The 23,065-nt window shown below is 36.1% G+C and overlaps 1 protein-coding gene across 2 annotated transcripts; it reads left to right on the top strand.

The window, feature by feature from the left end:
* The first annotated feature begins 218 nt into the window (after positions 1-218).
* LOC140802787 (DNA gyrase subunit B, chloroplastic/mitochondrial-like) lies at positions 219-22,777 on the top strand. 2 transcript variants are annotated; one of them, XM_073158412.1, is made up of 21 exons: positions 219-470; positions 560-683; positions 1,350-1,430; positions 1,543-1,656; positions 1,987-2,043; positions 2,740-2,841; positions 7,412-7,562; positions 7,652-7,728; positions 8,373-8,480; positions 9,909-9,979; positions 11,454-11,595; positions 14,943-15,041; positions 15,181-15,309; positions 15,490-15,604; positions 17,424-17,491; positions 20,159-20,272; positions 20,340-20,456; positions 20,573-20,626; positions 20,713-20,818; positions 21,875-22,005; positions 22,153-22,777. In XM_073158412.1, the coding sequence occupies exons 1-21, from the start codon at positions 322-324 to the stop codon at positions 22,219-22,221; spliced, it is 2,178 nt and encodes a 725-aa protein (XP_073014513.1). In that variant the 5' UTR covers positions 219-321; the 3' UTR covers positions 22,222-22,777. The 2 variants fall into 2 exon arrangements, with proteins under 2 accessions (XP_073014513.1, XP_073014512.1); XM_073158411.1 differs by having other exon boundaries at positions 227-470; positions 557-683.
* Positions 22,778-23,065: the final 288 nt, after the last annotated feature.

Here is a 23,065-nt window from a genome sequence, read left to right on the forward strand (position 1 = left end):
ATTATATTCTTATATATATGTTTTTTTTGTGTGTGTGTGGATAAAATTGTTATATATATATATATATATATATATATATATGTAAGTCAAGTAAAAGTGGACCCTTTTCCTTTAAAAAAAAATTGAAAAGGGAAAAAAAGGAGAATTATGTATAGCCTAAATTAGTAGCCGTACGTTTTAAGGTTTTTAGGGTTTAAGAGGGAAAAGCACACAGGCAGCGACGTTTCTCTTCCCTCTTCTATCTCCAAATTCTCCACCTCAAGAAACCACAAGGAACCAAACAAAAGACCAAGAAGGGGGGAACTCTACTCTTGGACGCCAATGGCGCTTCTGAGGTCTCCCCCTCCTCCTCTCCACCTCCGCTTCCTCCTCTGCCGCCTCTTCTCTTCTCCTTCCCTTCGCTTCCGGCCCTTATCATTCTCCTTCTCCTCCTTCCCTCGCTCCCGTTCCCGCCTCTTGCTGAAACCAAGGTCTTCTTCTTATTATTATTGTCTTATCCCATTCTTTTTTTTTTTCTCTCCTTTTCATTTATGAGTTATTTTTCTGGGTTTTTAAGCAGCGGATCGAGTTTTCGACCTCAGAGGAGTGGAGTGGGAGTGAGAGCTTTCATGTCATCGACCATGGCTTCGGAGGCGCTGCAGGAGAAGGCGGGCTCGCAAGCCTACGGTTCGGAGCAGATTCAGGTCGGTCTGCTGGGTTTCTTATATTGTCTCTTGATAGTTCTTGCATTCTTTGGTGCTTTCGGCGATTTGTGATTACTATTCGAAGTTTCAGGGTGGATTGACCTTCAGGGAGAGAAAGGTGGTACCTTTTTGGATTTGGCGTACAAGTTTAGGGCTTTATGTAATTATGGGGTTCTTGAGGAGATCAAATTAATAGATAAATGATTTAAATTCGATGTTATAAGTTGTTGGTGTTTCTTACTGTGTAGTCTTTTTCAATTTGACTCAGAGTGATTAAAGGGGAGGGTACACGATGCTTAAATCTCTTCAGAGTTCTATCTTGATAGTTTTGGTTGTTTCCTTTGTTTAGTGCACCATACATGGCGTTCTTCAATGAATTTATATAGTTGTAGACTTGTATTATGATTGTCAATTTGTCATTTCCATTGCATGGATATTTTTGGTTACTTCTAATTCAAAGTTAATTCTTGGAAGAGAAATATAACCCCTATTACAGTTAGAACACCTACCTGATAATCTATGCATACAAATGGTGATTGAAGTTAATTTTGTGCCATTCAGACTGGGATGCTCTGTTATCTTGTTTTCTTTTCCTATAGAAGCTGGACATTTGCATTTTCCTTCTGATATTTTAAACTTACGTATTGTTCATCTACTATAATCCAGGTATTGGAAGGATTAGATCCAGTTCGAAAGAGACCTGGAATGTATATTGGAAGCACGGGTCCTCGTGGATTACATCATTTGGTATTGAAGTTCTGTTTTTTCTGCTTTCCTACTTATGTAGAAATTAGAGTGGAGTCTAGTATCTACTCTATATTCCTTCTCTTGTCCATTTAACTGCTAGTCTTGCTTCTAGGTGTATGAAATATTGGACAATGCTATTGATGAAGCTCAAGCAGGATATGCCTCAAGGGTAGATGTAGTTCTACATGAGGATAATTCTGTCAGTATTACTGACAATGGACGTGGGGTATGGACTATTATTCTTATGTGCATGTCTATTTTCTCAAATCTCAATTGCTCATCAATTTTTGTAAAGGAGGTTTATGCTCGTATTCCTGATGATGAGGAGCATAGTTCTTTATGTTATTGGTAATACTATGATGTTCTGAGCAGGAAAACAAAGATATATGTGGCATTTAGCTTCATTAAATGATAACAAGGAACCCAAGAGAAACATAACTGTGTCATATCTTGAAGCTACTTTGCACTTCTTTGTTTCAATTTTTGTCAGTGGTCCATAATTCTATCTTTTTTGAGATACTAGTGGCAATCAGTAATTTGTTATTATCTTTTGCAGATTCCTACAGATTTACATCCTGTCACAAATAAATCCTCTTTAGAGACTGTTTTGACGGTATTATCTTGACTCTTTTCTTTTGTCTTCTATAACTTTACCTACAGATATAGATGAGATTATTTTGTCTTATCTGTTATGCTCCATGCCATTATTTACTTATTGTTAAACACAATATGCTTCATTATAAACACAATGCATTCCATGATATTGTATTTTTTTGTTAGCAACTTAGCATTGGCTTACTAAAGGTATGCATATAAACTGCTAAAGACAAAGTACAACCTTTTTATTTTCTAGTTCTCTAAAATGTTACAATCCTTTTATTTCATACTGTTGTCATATTTTAAGCTGTTATCTCATAAAAGCTAGTAAAAGGGGGACAAAACTCGTGCTACATTTTCTTATCTCCTAGTAGATGTAACATGTAGTTCTGTGCCTTATGCATGATTGTGAACTCATATATTTAGGTACTAGCCATTACATATGTACCTATCTCTGTGTGTTACTAATGTTTAATGCTCTAATGCATTTGGAAAAGACGAATGCTAGGAGCATAGCTACAATAACCACTAAGCAACTGATGTTGATTAGTCTCACTGCAATTGATGTTGCCATGGTAGAGTTTTATGGTTATCAGTCAATAAATCTAAGGTTGTGGCAAAATTTTCTTATTGGTGAGAAATCTTCATTCAATTAAATTGATGAAACTTTAAATATTTACTAATTTTCCTGGACTGATAAAAAGTTGTGCAGGTTTTACATGCAGGAGGCAAGTTTGGTGGTTCAAGCAGTGGATATAGTGTTTCTGGAGGATTGCATGGTGTGGGTTTGTCTGTTGTAAATGCTTTATCTGAGGTATTTCTTGCTTCTTAAATTCTAATTTGTTGCGGAAGTCAATATGAGTCTCATTATGCCTCTTCTCCTGTCTGTTTCTTTCCTTATTTCCTTGATGGACTATGTCTATCTAAAGTATATATTTGCAACATTTAAAAACTCATAGGAACTTCATTTGATATATTTCCTCCCCCTTATCTCTGTTGATTCTTTTAGCTATATGTTCTTCAATACTTTTGTAATTTTTATATAGTTAAGCTTATAAAGTATGTCGGGTTATTTTCTTTAGGATTTTCATATTCTTCGTGACATCCTATTTTCTATGTAGTCTGATAGAAAATTATGTTATTAATAGCTAATTATTCATCTATATGTAGGATTATTCAAGGTTCAAAAACTCGGTACCTGCATAAGGATCGGCCATCTAGAAAAACGATATGTATCCGTTGTATCGGATCATAGTACTTTTTAATTACATAAAATTCTAAATATTATTTTAAATACAAAAAAAATTTAAAGCTGAAAAATTGATAAGAAAATAAGAAAATAATTATTACTTATGAAGTCTAAAAACTAAAAAAGATATTAACTTACTAAAAAAATAACAATTATTCTAATATTTTTTCCTTTATTCTCCCTCGCCTTCATCTTTTCATCTCTCTCTTACTGTCGCAAGGAAAATTTTATTCTTTTCTGATTTTATTTCTTTTCTAATTTTATTTCTTTTCATTTTTTACTCTCCTTTCTCTTCCCTCTTTCTTATGGTAGCTGTAGCAAGGCAATTTTTTTATCATTTCTTTTCTCTGCCTTTTCTTTAGCTCTTTCTTCCTCCCTCTCTTTCACTCTCCACTCTCTCTCTTTCGTTGTTGTGAACTAGCCCAGAGCTGATTGGTCTAGTCGAGTCATGAACTCACTTGTTGGGTTGGTCTAGTTGAGTTGAGTCTAGTCTAAAGTTTCTTGAAGGGCAAGTCACCTAAATGGAGTAGCCATTATAAAGGAGGTGTGGTGCGCACACCAAAGGTATCAATGAGAACCATCCTAATTTTCTCTATTCCTCTCTCTCTTCCTCTCTTTCTACTCTAGTCTCCCTCACAACTAGTGACGCACCTTTCGAGGCCACCACTAGCTGTAGCTTTCCTCATCAACTAACCCACTCTCACTATCTCCTTCCTCCACCTCTCTAACTATATCCTTCGCTCCACTACCTACCCATTGCAGCTGTGGATCCAACTCTAGCCGCAACCACCGCAACGAGCTCCCCTAACCTCCACCACAAGCCTATCTCACTTGCAAGCTTCTCCAACTGTCTTATTCCTCACCACAGCCCACATCAACCCAATTCACTATGAGCCGAGCTCACCTTTACCAGCCTGCAACAACACCGATTGCGACAGTGGTATCAGAGTTGGTTTTAGGCGTTGCGACCCGGAGGTGCAAATCTTTCACTCACCCATGATTAGACCGGAAGTGGCGTATGACTCCAACCATGACAATGGCATTCGCGGGTGTACGACATGGCTTGACTTTTCAAAGTTTCAAGGAGGTAACCCATTAGATGGGATTTTTCGAGTTGAGCAATTTTTGAGTACCAGGGCACAATGGAAGATGTCAAGGTGTTACTAGCAAGTTTCCATTTAGAAAAAAAGCACTTTTATATTGGTACTAGTCGGTGAGCGCCCACCAGCTGCTTAGGACGTGGACTGAGTTTGTCGAGAGGCTGTCAAGACAGCGTAATACCTCAAGTTTCAAGGACTACTATGGTACACTCTCCAAATTAGTTCAACGGATATCTGTTGCGTACTAAGAAGAGTTTGAGCGCGTGAGTAGCCGGTGCTGACCTCTTTGGCAGCAGTAGTAGTTGATCAGTACATTCATCTAGGCTGCGCGAGGAGGTTAAGGCCCATGTCCTTTCATTACGATCTTAGACCTTGAACGAGGCCTTTGAGGACGCCACGCAGATGGAGTAGAAGCATACAACCTTAAGGAGTGCTTTAAAGACTTCATGTCCTAGCCAGGATGGCAGGATTACACCATGTGCACTAGGATAGGGCGGCGGGTCGACAGCTGCTCCGAGGATTACTCCTGCCCCGTTTGGTATGAGGACAACACTAAGGCTAGCTGTTGGTCTCAAAGAGGGAGGGGCATGATCCATAGTCCGTACTCTCACACCTGCACGGGTGGAGTGGCGTTAGAGCCACTGGGAGTATGATGCTGATCGATGACCATGATGATGTAGGCGAGGAGGTGATGGAGGATGACGTGGCCACCAAGGATTTGGCAAAGATAATAGATGAGGGCCTCTTCATGCATGCTTACTTGGAGACGAGTGCCCTGATTACCCTATAGGTAGACGAGGTGATCAAGAAGCATATCGTACACATACTTATTGATATCGAGAGTACGCATAACCTTTTGGATGAGTGGCTCGTTTGGAGGATTGGATTGGAGGCCGAGCCTACCATCAGATTTGAGGTGACTATTGCGGATGGTAGTGTATGGTAGGCCACCATCGACTTTGCGGACCTTTGATCCTGTAGCATCTATATCACGGACGAAGATGAACCTAGAGTTGACTGATAGAGATGCCACTCTGAGGAGGTTGAGAACCCACATTGCAGAGGTGTAGAACTGCACGAAGCAGATCTATGATCGCAAGCATTATGAGCAGGAGTTCGCTATTGGTGATCTAGTGTTTGTGTGCAGTCATGTCGACGGGTGACTGAGATTGGTGCGCTACCAAAAACTAGCGCATTGATACTTTGGGCCGTTCTGAGTTCTCGAGCGACTAGGTCTTGTAGCATATAGATTGACATTGCCATATGGATCTCATGTCCATATGATATTTCATGTTTCAGTCCTAAAGGCTCGAGTCGGGGTAGATAAGATCGTGGACATGGACATACCCGATCTCGTGGAGGAGACACCCAGTGAAGCCGGTTAGGATTCTAGCTTGGAGGCGATGATGCAGAGGAACAAAGTAATATGATCATAAGAAGACACCCAGTGAAGCCGGTTAGAAATGTCTATATTTCCATGTAAATTGTAAAACACATAAATGGAACAAAGTAATATCATATGATGATATGATCATAAGAAGATTGACAATTACTTATGCAACCTTGTAAGTTGACCCAATCTTAATATATGGTAATTCAATGAGAGAAAAAAATTTCCTTTTAAAAAAATTATGTTCTTTTTTTGGTATTGTATCTTGTAGTTCTAGTCATGGTTAATAGGATATGTTAATCTAGATCGGGATTGACAAAAATTGATCTCGATCTTGGCTAGATCCCAATCATTTGATTTGGATTGGGCAGGAGCGGTCGATTTGGATTGGGATCGGTTGGTTTGAGTCAATTGAGCTAGATCTATGATAGATCTGATTTGGATATGACCCGGGGTCATCAATTATTGATGTCCCCAATTCGACCTTGCTTCTCACACTCTTTTTCTCTCTTTCACTCTTTCTTCTAACTTTCTCTTTTTCTCTTTTGTTTTCATTTTTAGGTTATACATTTTACCCTCCTATACTTATGCCTAAAATTACATTACTCTATACTTTTAAAAAGTTTTAAACTAGTCTCTGTACTTATGACTAAAGTGAAGCCATTAGTTTTTTTTGTCAAAGTTAATGAAGCGCGCCTAAATGATTAGACATGTTTATTTGGCAAAATAGATGAGTTTTTTTTTAATTTTTTAAACACTTATATGTTTTGTTCCTAATGTGATATAACTATAAAACTTCATAAAATTTACTATATAGTTGATACAATCTAGAAAGTAAGAGAAAAAAATATATGAATATTTTTTGAAGTTTTTAAAAACGGGTAGAATTCTTCTTTTTCACTATCAGCAGATTTTTTATATAAATTTTTAGGCTTCATATGTGAGTAATTATTATTTTTTATTATTATTTTTAATTTTTTAGAAATCTTTCTGCACTTTTAAATAATATTTAGAATCTTATGTAATTAAAAAAAGTTTGATCCGATCTTGGCAACTGATACGGCTAATACTAATCGTTTTTTCAGAAAGCCGATCCCAGTCCAGATTTTTCAAACCTTTGTTTTAGTTTGGTAAAATTGATGGTTGAAAATTTATGCAGTGCTTTGGTTGAAGGATAAAGTTATGGAGAAGTAATCATTGAAAAATTAACAAAAACAACTAAAAAGTGGCTGGATGGCACATCGTTACAACATTTTTTTATAAAGGTGTGAAGAATAGACAATAATTGGATGATTGGAAACCTAAACTTATAAATACTTGTTTTGAAGTTCTGAATATGTTATCAGCATTGAAAATAGTATTCTCCTATGATCCTATTTAACAAGTCCCTGAAAATTCCTCTTTTCATCCTATAAGCCTTTTGAGAATAAACACTGATAGCCAACTTGGAAAAACTGCCTGATTTATCTATATTATTGTGTATTATACGTGTTATTCTTTTATTCTTAATTTGACTGTTAGGATGATAGTTAGTTTCGTTATACTGTTCATTGGCTTAATGCCACTCTGATGTCTGGTACTTTTGTTGTTTTGGTGCGAATTTCCTCCAATTGATTTCGATTCTCTGATTTGATTCAATTTTTAGGCACTAGAAGTTACTGTTTGGCGTGATGGGAAGGAATACCAACAAAATTACGCCCGTGGAAAACCAGTGACAGCTTTAACATGTCAGATACTGCCACCTGAGTCAATTGCTAACCAGGGTACATGTATAAGATTTTGGCCTGACAGAGAAGGTTAGCTTCATGTTCAATTATTGAATATTTTTTTGTACAGAGATCTTAAAATATGTTCCTCTGTGATTAACACTTCTCTTATAATATAGTATTCACCACTTCCATTGACTTCGACTTCAACACTATTTCTGGTCGTATTCGGGAACTTGCTTTCTTGAATCCTGAGGTATGGTTATCCTTGCCAGTTTTTACACTATTAAAATGTTCAAGATATAATCTGTTTTTGCCGGATGAGATTTTTGTGATGTACTATTAAGAAATACCAACCTCACTGTACTCTGTTGTGCCATCTACATTATTTCATGGACTTCAAACATTTACCAACATTTTAGCACTGTTACAATAGATTAGAGTGTTATACATGAAGAATCATATTGTGTATGCCATATCTATACATGTGGATATGGGGCTGATATGCAGGATATAAAGATGGCATGTGTTTCACATTTTTCACATCCTAATTGGCCCCATCTACAGTGTACATACCATATATGTACAAAATCCTCCTTTGTCAGTTTGTCTATAGTTCTTGGTCCATATTTTTAGATCTCTAGCCTGTGCTCAAAGATTGTATATGAATGAAAGAAAAATTGGATAGCATTATATTGTAGGGTCCTTGTCTGATCTTGTGCATCTGTTTGTAAATGAGTTGACTAAACCTAAAGGTTAAAAGTACTACTCATTTTGGTTTTTTAGGAAAGTTATTCTTCTGTTACTACTTTCTGACCTTCTAGATGTGCTGAATTTGCTTATTGATTGATTAATCTGGTATTAACTAAACTGCTGTTTTGCGCTTTCTCTTTATTATAGCTCACAATAACTTTGACCAAGGAAGAAGGGGAGTCAAAGATGCAACATAATGAGTATTGCTTTGCGGGTGGCTTGTCTGAGTATGTTAAATGGTTAAATACTGATAAGGTTTGCACTTTGTAGCTATGTCATGCAGTAATCACAATCATGCATTTCCTTTTATTATGTAGCACTTTTGTGACAACAATTTTTTTCTTTCCATCATCCACGATGGTAGTGTGCACTGTGTAAGAAACTAATTGCATCTAGAGATGCTATATTTATTGGTGATTGACTTTATTCTCTAATCCAAGGATTCACAAACTCCGCAGTCAACCTACTTGGCCAATATCCAGTTAAATACATGAGTGAGCTAAATGGTCTTAAGTGCTGGCCTTACCCTTAAGCCCTTCTCAATATTTTATTAATATAATGGTACAAGTGGTTAAGATCCTAACAACACCCTATGACCTTTGCTATCTTACAACCATAGTGATGTTGCGAGATTGGCAGGTCCATCAATATGTTACTTTAGATAGCCAATCTACTTCTTTCCCTTCAGTCAACAATGCAACAAACTTTGAGTCCATTGTAGAGTTTAGCTTTTGAAGTGCATCTTTCCTTCTTTACTTACCATGTCATTAGGATTCGACCAATGCTGAAGACATAAGCATTGGTTGTCTTTGATTTGGAATCTCTGCTGGTGTCATTCTACTTTCGAAGATGCATGGATAGCTTGTATAATGCAACACCATGTCAGAGTGCCTTTAATATGTCAGTTGTTTATTAGTTGACAGCAGTTAAATATTCCCAGATTGACTGTGTTGCAGCTGGCCTGCTGCATATTTACCACTAGGTATAGCTAATTGTATATATCAAAACTGCCAAGGACCCCACAGTAGAGCTGCTTGACCACATGACCGTTATTGGCCTTTAACCTGCTATTAGTTGCATAGGGACTTACTGTTGGAGATAGACTTGCTAGCCATGTAACTATATCTCATGAAAATCTTCTCAACATAGTTTTACTGGCTTGAAGTGCATTGCTCATTGCTTGGTTCCGGAAATCTTCGCAGTTCACACCAAATTTCTCTTCAGCCAATCCTATATCCTTCTTAGTTCTTACTGAAGTTTGAAAATAGGAACTTTTTATAACCTTCCTCCATATTAGCAATATTTTTTATGAGAATATGATGATTATTTCTACTAGTACCACTCTGTTGCTATGTTTCTCCCCCGTGTATTCAGAATTGTTGCTAGTCATTCCACCTCGCCTACTCATAATCACTGTAAGACCACAACTGTTGTAGCTATGACAATCTTATTCTTTCACTTCTAGCATAATTTAGTTTCTGATTCCTGTTAGAACTTTTAATTTATTCACTTTTAAGTTTTAACTATCTAGAGTTATATCCTTTCTTCTTTTGTTAACATGGAAAAGGCAAAAGATGAGAAAATCTTTACCTTTTATTTTATCAAATATGCAGTTCATATAGTGTGGCAACAATTCTCTCTTTACTTATTAACATTGTTTTTTAAATTGCTTTCTCATGCCAGAAACCACTTCATGACATACTAGCATTTAGAAAAGAAGCAGATGGAATTATAGTTGATGTAGCTCTTCAATGGTAAATTGTTTTCCTCTATTGCTAATTCATCAAATAAGACTTTTATATTCTTACTCTCAGATTCTGAGTGAAATCTCTTACTGCATTACATATCTCAAATTTCTTTATTTTTGTTGCTTTCGGAGTAATAGTAATTCGCAGGCACAGCGAACAGTAACAATTATATATCAAATATCAATCTAAGCATGATACCTCTTCTCAAAGATGATGTCTTGACATTGAACATATTATAGATTATGATTATGCATTCACAGACATCTCAGATTTTGCATTTGAGTATTTAAGCATAACAACACGAGCTTAGAAAAGAAAAGCAATTATTTACATGAATCACAAGAAATTTTAATGTGGACAAAAGAAGAAAGGAAATATACAGACGCCTCATTTAGAACAGATAAATAATACCAATCACAGGATAGAAGGATGATATGAAGTTGTCTAGTTTCCAAGGAAGCATCCTCCTTACCCTGAGTTGCCTTATACATCTGTTACCTCCAATTGACAGTTCCTCCTTTCTATCAACTCTCATGAAGTATGGACCAGAACACCTTCATGAGTTAATGTCAAGGCCACCCAAATCTACAGGCTACTTGAACTACCCAATCAAGAATGGTGAAGGCAAATTTGAATGGTGGTTTTAGAGCTGTGTATCTCGATCTACGACATGGAAACTAATAGGATGGTTTTAGTGCAATTCTTTTGCAAGAGTCCTAAAGATTTATCTAGGTATTAATACCAATATGTTTGCCTTGGATCCAAAGTAAATTCCGATCATCAGGTTAGTTGGCTTACATCATTCAGTTGGTCAAATTTTGTTATGTATGGATCAACTGATTGAGATAGAACAGTGCAGGCTTATCCAAGAGAATCCTAAGGTATAACTACTCTTGAGGTATCATGAATCCATTGTCCTTATTGAATACTACTGAGCTAGATGTTGCTGAACATTTGGTTGATTGAATTTCAAGCAGATTAGATTGTCTGAGATTAGACCCATGTACATCTTGATTATGCAACTGGGAGAACTATGAGTTAATCCAGCCCAGACTTGATTTATTGTTTACGAAGAGGATTGTCTGCATAATTGCTCAAGTAGGGGAATATCAGTCACATCCGAACCTAATTATTGCATATTGAATGAAGCATAAGGGCTTCCCAAGATTGGGAATTTGTTCAAATGGCATTTTATCTAATCTGGAACATGAGTAAGTGATAGTGGGAATCATTGATATGCTGATTACTGAAGTGGCGGCTGTCACACTGTTCAACCAATAATCTAGGCACAAAACACATGCTTTCATTCGTGTATAGAGCATTTGTGAAACCCTTATTGCACTTTCAGTCTTTAATCATGATTAGCACTCAGAGTTAGGTAATTATCTCTTTATTTATTGGAAGTTCCGTTTAACTTAATGCTTCAGCATGACGACGATTTTCTGTTCTACTTTTTAATAATAGATGTCATCTCTTACAGGTGTTCTGATTCATATACGGATACGATGCTAGGATATGCTAATAGCATCCGCACTGTAGATGGTGGTACCCATATTGATGGGATGAAGGCTTCATTAACAAGAACGATCAATAACTTGGGAAAGAAATCCAAGGTTATTAAGGTAATATATTTCCTATGGCGATCATTATTATTTGCTTGTTGAATTTGCAGTATCAGCTTGTTGTTTAATTAATATTGACTCTGTAGATCATCAATAGTTTTCAAATTTTTCATGAAGAAGAACCTTGCAAGTGTTCATTATTTGTTTTGAAAATTTTTAGATGTTATAAGGCACTGTATTGAAGTAGCCATTGACTGATTAAAAATGAATATCTGTCATGTAATTATTGAACTTCTCAAAGGAAATGAAGAAGAAAAATTTGTAAGGCATGTTTTGTTACAGATGATTTATTATTTCTTGCATTGTTTCTGTAATTTGGTTCATCTGTATTGTTCGCTTTATTGTGTTGGAAGCTGTTTGTTCCTTTAGGAATCTGATTCCCAGAACAAGGGGATGATCTTTTTTTATTTTTTTTTTATTTTTATACTACTATGCTAATCCTTCTTCAAACAATATTCTTTCTTCTTGTTATATCAATGTTAGTGGTTAATGAGGCAATTTTCTGATCGATTAATTGTCTTCTTCTATTGTTATGACAATCTTTGCTGTTGTTTTCATATTCACTCAGAAGTTGACCTGTTTGATGAGATCAAGTGAACTCCAATTTCTATTGTTTATATTGTTTAGTTGTATACCTTAAAAATGAACTATAATATTGCTCAGAACTTTGTAAAGCTCATAAGCAATTGGATGCCTATAATAGTTGGTTTAAAATGTTACTCTTTTAATTTCATAATTTATTTAACAACATGCCTTCAATTGTATGGATTTAGCTAGGGCATGTTTGGTTCTTAGAAAGTGAGGGAAGTGAGAGTCCCTAATGACCTTACTCTGAATAAAATTTTATCACTTCCTAATGTTTGGGTGACATAGATAGTTTGGAATTGTGAATTTTTTACTTTCTATTGTTTGGTTGAGAAATAAATAAACATAGAACTTAGAACTTCAAAATAAAAATAAAAAGATTATTTTACATCTATACTACTCTATAGTTCTTTATTTGTATGCGTATCCTGTTAAATTTTATGTTTGTGTATATATTCTTTAAAAGTAATAATTTTTGCATAAGTACCCTTTAAATTAATTTTTAATAAATATAAGTTCAAAGCGTTAGTACTTAAAATATAAAAGACATAAATATCATTAACTGAAAAGGATGCGTAAATAAAAATAGGGTTAATTACGCTAACACCTCCTGAACTATACCCCGTTTTTACGGAGACTTCCTAAACTTTTTTAGGTTACAATGTCGTCCCTAAACTTTAGAAAAATTTCAATATCACCCTTTTGTTAGTGTGCCGTGAGAAAAATTGGGCGAGTAAGCTTATATGACAGTCATATTCTCCCGAAATGACCTTGGTACCCTCGTTATGTATTTTAATTAAATTAATATATTTAAATATAGTTTTGTTTCAATCCTTTAATTAAATTAGGATAATTAAATGAGATTTAATTATGCTCCCCTTCCCTCGGCTCACCGTCGGCAGCATCTGGCACGAGTCAGCCAAGATATCAAGGGGCAGCACCAGAGCACTGTTTGCCGGCCTTAAGGAAGAGCTTCCGTCTGCAGCGTTAGAGGAGGGCAAGGTCACGAGCAGCCACGGGTAGTGAAGGTGAGGGCAGCCAACGTCGAGGGCGGTGAGGGCGAGGGTGCTCGAGGATTGCGGCGCAGCATGAGCGAGGTCACGCATGGTGGAGGAATTAGATCGGACAGAGGATGAGGATGGCCAATGAGGGGGACGAGGGTGGGAGCGACGACGATGAGGGTGAGGGCGACGATGGTGAGGCCAGCGCGGTGCGGTGTGGACGAGGGTGGTTGAAGATGGGCGGTGAGAGCGAGGGTGGTCGAGGACGGCGGTGCAGTGCGAGCGAGGTCACGCATGGTAGAGGAATCAGATCGGATAGAGGATGCAAGTGGCCAAGGAAGACGGCGAGGACGGTGGCGTGGGCGGTGAGGGCAATTGCGGTGAGGGCTAGGGCCGAGGGTGAGGGTGAGGGTGAGGGTGAAGGCAAACACGATGGGGATAAGGGCAGTGAGGGCAAGGGCCGAGGGAGTGGGTTCGCCTTTCGGCTAGCCAAGCTCGTTGTCTTGCAGTGGATTCGCTTTCCGGCAAGCTAGGCTCGTTGTCTCGCAGCTCGTGAAGGCCCTCGGTCGCTGCGTCGCCGAGAAAGCTAGGTGCGCTGACGAGGAAGCCGGGTGGTTTGGGGAAGAGGAATGGCAGTGGGTTTGGGATGAGATAGTGGTTTGTAATTTAATTATTTTATTTTATTTTAGTGATTATGGCTAAATTGATAACCTCGTTAACTTATTAGGGGTATAATTGGTCATTATACATTTTTCGCCACCACCATTACCCGTTTCACTTTGCCCTAAAGTTTAGGGTGACATTGTAACCTAAAAAAGTTTAGGGGGTCTCCGTGACGTAATTAACTCATAAAAATAAGCATATACTTGTCCTTTTTAGTCAAATTGATGAAATTTTAATAGTTAGGTTTGAGGGATACTCAGGAGAATTTTTTTTAAAATAAATGTATCAATGTAGAAACCTTGAAATATAAATATCAATTTTATAGGTGTATACATATAAATACGAGATTTTAGAAGGGTATATATATAGGAAAAAAACTTGAAATAAAATAATTTTGGATGAGGTCTTCTAAAAATTTAGTGATCAGATGCTTCGTATGTGACTAGGAACTAGAATTAGAAGTATACTCTTCCTCTAAAGGGGAAGTGAATTCAGCTAAAAGTTCTATTATTTAGGTGGTGTTTAGTAGCTTAAAAGTGAGGAAAAAGTAGTCACTTTTTGAAACTTTTCTACGTTTGATATTTGGTTAGTAGTTATATACAAAAATTCTATCAAAAGTAGGTCAATTTTTTCTTGACTTCTTTCTTTGAGAGAAGAGAGTCACTTCACTGAAGTTTAGTCACCTTATTGAACTTTATTTCTAATAACCAAACACAGTCAAACAAGTCACTTTCTAACTCACATCATAAGAGAGAGTGTGTTAGTTCCTGGAACTACTCACTTCAATTCCCTACAACCAAACATGCCCTCAATTGGACTCATCATTAGACATCCTTCGGCTGTCCACTTGTTGTAGGTGACGCATTAATGGTCCTATAATAGTGCAGTCTTTGCATAATAGGTATAGCTCTATATCTATGAGACAATTTTCTTTTTCTACTATGTGAAGAATCTTTCTTTAAATTATGTGTGCTAATTGATAAATATCTCTGATGGCATGCCTATGCTTCAGGGTCTTGATTAGCAAATTAGAAAATTGAATTCTTTGATTGGCTATAAATTGTCGTTCTCTTAATGGGCTAATTTTCTTTTTATTAGGAGAAGGATATTAACTTGAGTGGGGAACATGTTAGAGAAGGATTGACATGTATTATTGCTGTGAAGGTTCCAAACCCAGAATTTGAAGGGCAAACAAAGGTGATATTTGCTTTCTAATTTAGAGAAGTAAATGATTTTCTCCATATAATGATCTGGATCAGCTGTCTTGGTTGTAGAAAGTTCAAATACTTTCTACATTTCATTTCCTGATATTTATTTTTATATTCTTTTGCAATAGACAAGGTTGGGAAATCCAGAAGTAAGAAGAGTGGTTGAACAGTGCGTTCAAGAACATATTACTGAGTACTTAGAGTTGCATCCTGATGCGCTAGATTCAATTCTCTCGAAATCTCTTAATGCCCTCAAGGTATACTTTCTTATTCTATCATGAAGCTGACTGGCAAATAGGAAACAGTTATTTCTTATCTGGTATTAGTCAGAGGAATCAACATTCTGGCTTAATATGTACTGAAGCTTTAGATGTTAAACTAAGTTGATGCCTTTTCCAAGATATTTTTACTCTACAAAATTGTTTTTTTTTATATAGGCTGCAATGGCGGCTAAGCGGGCTAGAGAATTGGTGAGAACAAAAAGTGTCCTAAAATCTTCTTCTCTTCCTGGGAAGTTAGCTGATTGTTCATCCACTAATCCTGAAGAATCTGGTGACTCTTCCTATCTTGTGTCTCCTTTCAGCTTGAAACTTCTATATTCATATAAGGATACCTTGCCATGTGATGATGCAACTGACTTCTTAACAGTATCCTTTATGCCTTTATGGCATTTCATATCAAATATTATGTGTGCTCGAAGAAGTCAAGAACAATGGTCATGCTGTAGTGCTGCATCAGATGTGTCAATGCCCAAATATCTTGCTTCTCCAACTTATTTGTGTTTCCATATTGAGACTATTAAGTGCCAACTAGCTTTCTCATCTTGTTTCCTAGGTGATTGACTGAGGTACCTGAAACTAGATCCTGCTTTTAGGGTTTTGGACGTTTTTTGGATTGTTCTATATTAGATACATGTCAGATGAGCAGGATCTAGGATCTGGAACCTGTTCATCATATGATTTGTTATGCAACATCATTGATGCATATTGGCCACAAACATATGCTTATCTGAGTGATTTTAGGTCAGAGCACTGGGCTCAGTTCAAACTTATTCCGTAACATCTTGGACAATGCAATTTAACTCAAGGTTCCTCTACATGAATTGGTCACAGTGAGCATGGTCTGCGAAGTTTCTTTTTCTGCCTTGATTATATGTTCTCCCACAGTCTCACTCAATCCTGATTATAAAATACTGGGAGCATGAGAATGTAGTATGATTCTTATAGTTGATAAAAGCTTCAAAAGGTTCTTTTGTTAATTGGTTCTCAATGCCTTGAAACATGGACATTTCAAACACCAAGAACTCAATCAGAACCTTTGCACCTATAAGTATGTATAAACATTCATAGTTGCACAGGAAATCAGATCTCTTGGACAATCAATGTTGCTTCTGGCTGGAAAATCTTAGTTTGTTACATCACAGTACAGGAGGAGAAGGAAATGGTTTAACAGTTCCCTGAGCTGCATACTTACTCTTTGATAACATTTGCATTTAGAGAACAGACTACATGTTGCTACCATGTCAACAAGATCGACGGCCAAGTAGCTTTAGGCCATTAACACGCCACTGTTCGTGATTATTTAGTTTATATTTGATAGTTTGGAAAGGAATTCAAAGTGCTGAACATTTGAGGGAATTGTGGACAAGCAAGTGATCAGTGCTACAGATTGATCTTGTATAATTCATAATGTCACTTGTGCTCTGTGGAGCTTCAAGTTGGCATCCTTTCTCTTCCAGATAAAAGATTGATAATAAAGCTTACCAAAGTTCATTTTGTCAATAATATTTTATTAAACAAATGAACCTTGACTGATGATATAAAATTTTGCCTCTGGAGAACAAGGTCAATCATGAATTATAATATTTTTTTTGTCAAATATTTGGAAAAGAACCAAGATGTTCAGCACACACCAAGCATGACACTTTATATCATCAAAGTGCTCACCTGGAAAAAGTGATAAATCTTAGAAGGAAAGAGGCTAAGTGTCTTGCAATTTTGGGAGCTTTGATCATCCATGTACATGGGGATTCATCCACCTTCTGAAGAAAATTTCCTTTTCTTCTTTTGCTTTGACCTGATTTGCTTTTCAAATGTATTGATCATTTTAACTTTTAACCTTTAAACCCAGATTTTTGTTGGTAAGTACATTCATGTTGTGGCAGTCTTATATTTATTACAGACATGATAATAAGAAACTTTTAAGGACAAATATGGTTTAGAATGCCATGCATCTATTGTCTGATGCATCCAGTTTTATTTATGCTTGTACTGATTCTATAGTTGATATGTTGACAATAGCATATTCTGTTATTCTATACTGTCTGGTACTTAACTTTTTGTTTATTGATTCTACCTGTGAAAATTTCCAGAGATTTTCATAGTTGAAGGCGATTCAGCAGGGGGTAGTGCAAAGCAAGGTCGTGATAGGAGATTTCAGGTGAAGTTTCAGCTTTATTATGTGCAATGTTTTTGAGAAATGTGAGTTAACAGTGATTCATGACCGTAATAGAAGCGATAGGAATAACAGATCATTCATTTTGTTATACCTACTGGACCATCACTTGTATGCTGTGTATCTTTGACTTAGATTTGATAATTGTTGTTTTCTTCAGAAGTACCAAAAAGATGCATGCTATTCTTCGTTTTCCTTCACCTTTAATCCCTCCCGCTGTCATCCTTATTAAATATTGAAAGAGGATGTATAATATTTGGTAATGTGGGGGTTAAGAATAAACTATTTTCTTAAGTTTTATCATAATATTAAGAAGAATGGGCCATTTCAGCATCCCAAGCTGCCTGCCATCTGCGTTCTCTATTTCCATCTTTGTTGAACATCATCAAGGGTAGGCTGCATATCGCCAATTTGTTCTCATCGGGGATTCCGTATTGAGTTATTACCTAAATTGGGTTAGTCAATTTAGGTAAGGTTTAATCAATTAGGATTCTATTAGGAAATGAATTCTTATGAGAATCTCAATTGATAGTTATGGTAAGTTTATATGTGGGGGATGTCCATATTGATTTATTATCTAAATTGGGTCAGTCAATTTAGGTAAGATGATTAATTAGAATCCTATTAGGAAATAAGTTTATATTAGAATCAGCTAGAATCAAAGTTGTTAACCTATTTAAGGGTTATTGCATGAGAAACAAGGACAAGTTGGAACAAGATTATTTTGAGATCTCTCACTTTCTCTCTTATGATCTTCTTCTTCTCTCTCTCTCTCTCTCTCTCTTTCTTTCTCTCCCTTTCTCCTACTCTGTCTTAAGATTTTTCTCTAATCTCTTCTACTTCCTCTCTAAACCTCTCTCCTTCTTCAATCTCTACTTTTTTCGTTGGTTATTGCTGTTGTCCAAAAGATTCTAGTAGTGAAAGAGAATCTTTGGGTGCCCGGACGTGAAGATGAGGACTTGGTTTCAAAATAAAAACACTACTATTCAATTTATTGGTAAACCTAAACTCTACAGTCTTTCCTTACACCATATTATAGGCATTTTTACTATCAACATACCTATTTGAGAGTTGAGGAAGCTACTGCCTTATCTGATTGATTTTCTCTCCTTCCATCTAGTAGTGATCCTTTTAATCAATTAACTTCTTATTAATTATTGCTTACTATATTTTACTTTAGTGATTTGTTTGGATCGATTGTTCTCCAAAAACATTGCATTCATATTAGATTTGCATCAACCAGCATACCAAGTGATGCCCTCAAAGAGGGTGTTGCCCTGGTAAGATCTCATTTGTTTAGGTGGAAAAAGTGCGTTATTCCAAAATAAACTCCCTTTATTCTAAAAAAATCATGCCAAACCTGAGATAAGACTTTAGAATAGTAAAATAGAATAAATCCCCTTATTTCAAATATCTTTATTCTAGGTTTTGGTTGGGATAAATTTTTTTGGAAAGAAACCACCCACTAACTCCAAAATGCAAATGACCAATTTACCCTCTTCAATACTAAGCCCACTATTTTAGAATATGCTTGTAGTGAAAAATGTTTTAATATTTGTTGTCCATTTGTGATGTTATTTATATTGTGTAAATTGTGAACTAAATTAAATTAGTTTTTGGACAAGATTGTAAAAATAACCATGAAAAGATAATATAATAGTTGTAAAATAAAATTATAATCTATATTTAATTTTAAACTTATTTCCTATTTTTCTCCAATAAAAAGAGAAGAAATACCAATTATTTATTTGCATTAAACTAGAAAAAGAGCAATAAGGTTAATTTGATCATTTTTTATCCTTTAGTCCAACTATCACAATGAAATACCATCTTATCTTATATTTTTATTCCAGCACTTATCTTTCTTTATACAACTAAACACCAAATTGGAATAATAATAAAAAACAACTCTTTATTCGGAATAAGTCATTATTTTATTCCAATTCCTTTTTTTTTATTTTGCAACCATATGGGCCCTAAATGCCGCTTCCACCTATGCTGGTCTGGAAGTGCAAAGCATATCCCTACCTCATTTCACTTACTAGAAGGAATCCCTTTTATGAAGCGAACCTGCTATAAACATGGTGCATGGGGCAAACCTTTTATCATGTTAAATGACAGTCTGTAAAGATAGGATCTTGCAAGAAATGTGCTATCACATTTTAACATCATTTTTTCCAATTTTTTGGGGGAATTTTTTGTCTAGAAATTGTGCTGATATGGGTATTGATTAACGTGACTCATGGAGATACGGCTACGGCACACCTGGACCCATCTTTGTTGTGCCATAACAAACTATTTGTTTCATAACTATGGCACCATAAGAAAATTTAATTAGTGTTTCCACAAAGCAGCATATTTATATGCATATGGTAATACATATTTATACGTGCACCCAGGTATATGCATATCCATTCTTATGTTGACCCATTAGCTCTATGGAACTCTTAGGAGAGTTACTTACCTAAGAGAATTTGGATTACTTTCCTCATTTCTGAATGATGACGTACGTAAATGCACTGTATGAATATTGCATATAAAGATGCTAATTATGCCTAGGAATTCTGTTTGGAATTTGTAGCCTATGGTTATATGTATTCAGTTCATATTAAATGTAGTGATGATTTAATCTGTCTTAACAACTTGATGCAGGCTATTTTGCCTTTGAGGGGTAAGATTCTAAACATTGAAAGGAAGGATGAAGCAGCTATGTACAAAAATGAAGAAATTCAGAATCTTATTCTTGGCCTTGGACTTGGAGTAAAGGTTGGAGATCCTAACAGTAGATTTTTGTGATTTCTGGCATCATTATTGGACTAATTTCTTCTTTCAGGGGGAGGATTTTAGAAAAGAGGCCCTTAGATATCATAAGATCATAATCCTGACCGATGCTGATGTGGATGGTGCTCATATTCGAACACTTCTTCTTACATTTTTCTTTAGATACCAGGTAAATGAGGGAGACTTTTCTTTCCCCATGACTGGAATCATCCTCATGAATCATGTCTATTTAAAATCTTTTATATGAATAGTGCTATATCACTGCCATGGTTGTGTCTCCTGTAGAAAGCACTCTTCGAAGAAGGCTGCATTTATGTAGGTGTTCCCCCTCTCTACAAGGTCCACCCGCCAGTGCTAATTTTGCTTGAATCAGCAATTTATGTTAACTTAATGTGTATATGACCTAATATGTTCGTGGGTATCAGGTTGAGCGTGGAAAGCATATACACTACTGCTATGATGATCCAGAGCTTAAACTTCTGCAGAACACTTTCCCTACAAATGCTTCATACAACATTCAAAGGTTCAAAGGTAAAGATAGAAGAAAATAATGTTATCAATTTGTACATGTTTAGTGGTTAGCAAGTCGTTGACATACAAACCTTATGAACAACATAGGCAGAATTATTAGTCTGGATGGAAAAGAAATCATTGGTAATGCCATTTTCCTCTAATGGCTTTACTTGATCATTATTTGATGATCAAGATAATTGAGCTCTTGTGCATGAATTTTTCAAGGGAGAGATTAGGCTAGATAGTATTCTTGGATAAATCTGCCTGTTATTTGTTGTTGAATCTATTTAATTTGTTTCAATTAATAAGTTGTAATTTTTTGTTTCATGGACAATTTGTACCATATCAGTATATCTTTTGCCTGGTATCTTCTTGATGCTTAGTTTATTTTCTTTAAAATGTTTGTGGAAGTTCTGCACAGTACTCCTAGATTTCTAATTTATAATAATGTGGCAAACATATTTAGCCGCAATAATCCTGTGCATACTAGTAAAAGTCATGCACTCTTGGTTTAGAAGTGAAAAGGGTCAGTCGTGGCATTTTCACATGCATTTGCATCAAATATTATGTCTAGTTATTTTCTACGATCCGATTCTCGATGTGATAAGACCGAAGACATCCATTACATTGTGAAAAATTTCTTGATGGTATCATGGCCATTGATAGATTTTACTTTTGTGTCACAATGTCACATGTGGGCGTATTGCAACTTAATTGCACTTTATTTTTTTGATTGACAATAATGAGTTTTAGTGTGTATTGCATATGTAAATTGTGTGCACTCCATTATAGCAAAATATATATTAACTATAAAAAATATATGCACTCATTCTTTAAAACCCAATCTTACTAATTAAAAAAGAAACTGCAATTAAATTATAAAAGCCCCGTCAAATGTGAGTATACCTGTCAGAAAAAACTTAAGTCCTAATGGACAGTGTCAAGTCATGGGCATTTTGTTTTTACACACTTGTAGGACGGTGCCTCAGTTCTTTTTTCCACTTTTTTGCTTTCTATTCTGTTCTCTTGGATATAGAAATTCTAGCTGTTCCAACCTAACCATTGATTAAATAGGTTTGGGAGAAATGATGCCAGTACAGCTTTGGGAAACTACAATGGATCCAGAACGAAGGCTATTGAAGCAATTAATGGTAGAAGATGCTGCTGAAGCAAATGTTGTTTTCTCTTCTTTAATGGGAACTCGCGTAAGTGAAAAAGGAGAATTTTGTAGCTTTCTGTTTGATATCATGTAGACATGATGAATATTTCATCAGTTAAGGCATTTCCTTGATCCTTAATCAGTGTCCTAGATTCTGATATATCATATATGGCACTACTTTCTCCATATTTAGGTTGATTTTAGGAAGGAATTGATTCAGAACTCTGCAAGCATGATCAAGCTGGAGCATCTCGACATTTAAGAGCAATACAGTGGGTCCAACATGTAGCACTGATGATACTGCGCCTCACAAGAAATACTAACCAGCTAGTTTCCATAGACCACCGGAAAAAATCAGATAGCACCACTTCTGGTGTGAAATGAAGAAGCCAATGCAGATTCTCAACTACCTTTTCTGGGGATTTGTGTAGCTTGTTGTAAATTCGCAAAGTTGGTACTTGGATTTGGCCTGCCTTTTTGCTCCCAGTTATTGATCTTCAGCAGATTGTATTGCGAAAATGGAGGGTAATGAAGCAAGTGAGCAGCGTCTTTCTGGTCAAGTTCTACAGCATTGCAACTTGCAGAAGGTCGAGCAACATTCTGCTTCCAGTAACTCTCACAACAGCAATGAATTGCTATAGAAGTGGCATAATTATTCTCTCTAGGTGTTTTTGGGATAACAAAGCCCTTCAAAGATGCATTTTAAAAGTTTATGGATTATCTCCGTATAATTCGTGTATGTATATTGTTTAACGGCTGGTTAAGAAGTTGGCCAGTATAGTTTTAAATGGCTTAATGCTACCATCATTTACCTTCTCGTGTCATTTGTTTCTCATTTTTGGAGATCGTCTCTTTTTTAGTTGGTCTATCGGAAGAAAACGAATTCTTTTTCCTTGGCATATATATACCACAAAAACTGCAAATCCTATTTAATTTATCTTCTCTTTTAAGAAAGTGGCTGAGCTTCATATTATTGAATGAGAAAACATGGGAATGGAGAAGAGGAGAAACAGGGGACGAGGGAATAATTAGAGGCCATGGGAGTCAACAAAGGTCATCGGAGAAGGCATCTTCCAAATCTGAGTGAGAGAGAAGTGAAGAGTTTA

Source organism: Typha latifolia, chromosome 1 (assembly GCF_019914945.1).
Source record: "Typha latifolia isolate L0001 chromosome 1, TyphaL0001v2, whole genome shotgun sequence".
Taxonomy (NCBI): domain Eukaryota; kingdom Viridiplantae; phylum Streptophyta; class Magnoliopsida; order Poales; family Typhaceae; genus Typha; species Typha latifolia.

Bases quoted from the DNA above. Each gene is read 5' to 3' on its own strand.
- LOC140802787 (XM_073158411.1), top strand. From the start codon at position 322: ATGGCGCTTCTGAGGTCTCCCCCTCCTCCTCTCCACCTCCGCTTCCTC. The intron at 2,044-2,739 runs GTATTATCTTGA...AAAGTTGTGCAG, and splicing joins CTTTAGAGACTGTTTTGACG to GTTTTACATGCAGGAGGCAA. The intron at 2,842-7,411 runs GTATTTCTTGCT...TTCAATTTTTAG, and splicing joins TTGTAAATGCTTTATCTGAG to GCACTAGAAGTTACTGTTTG.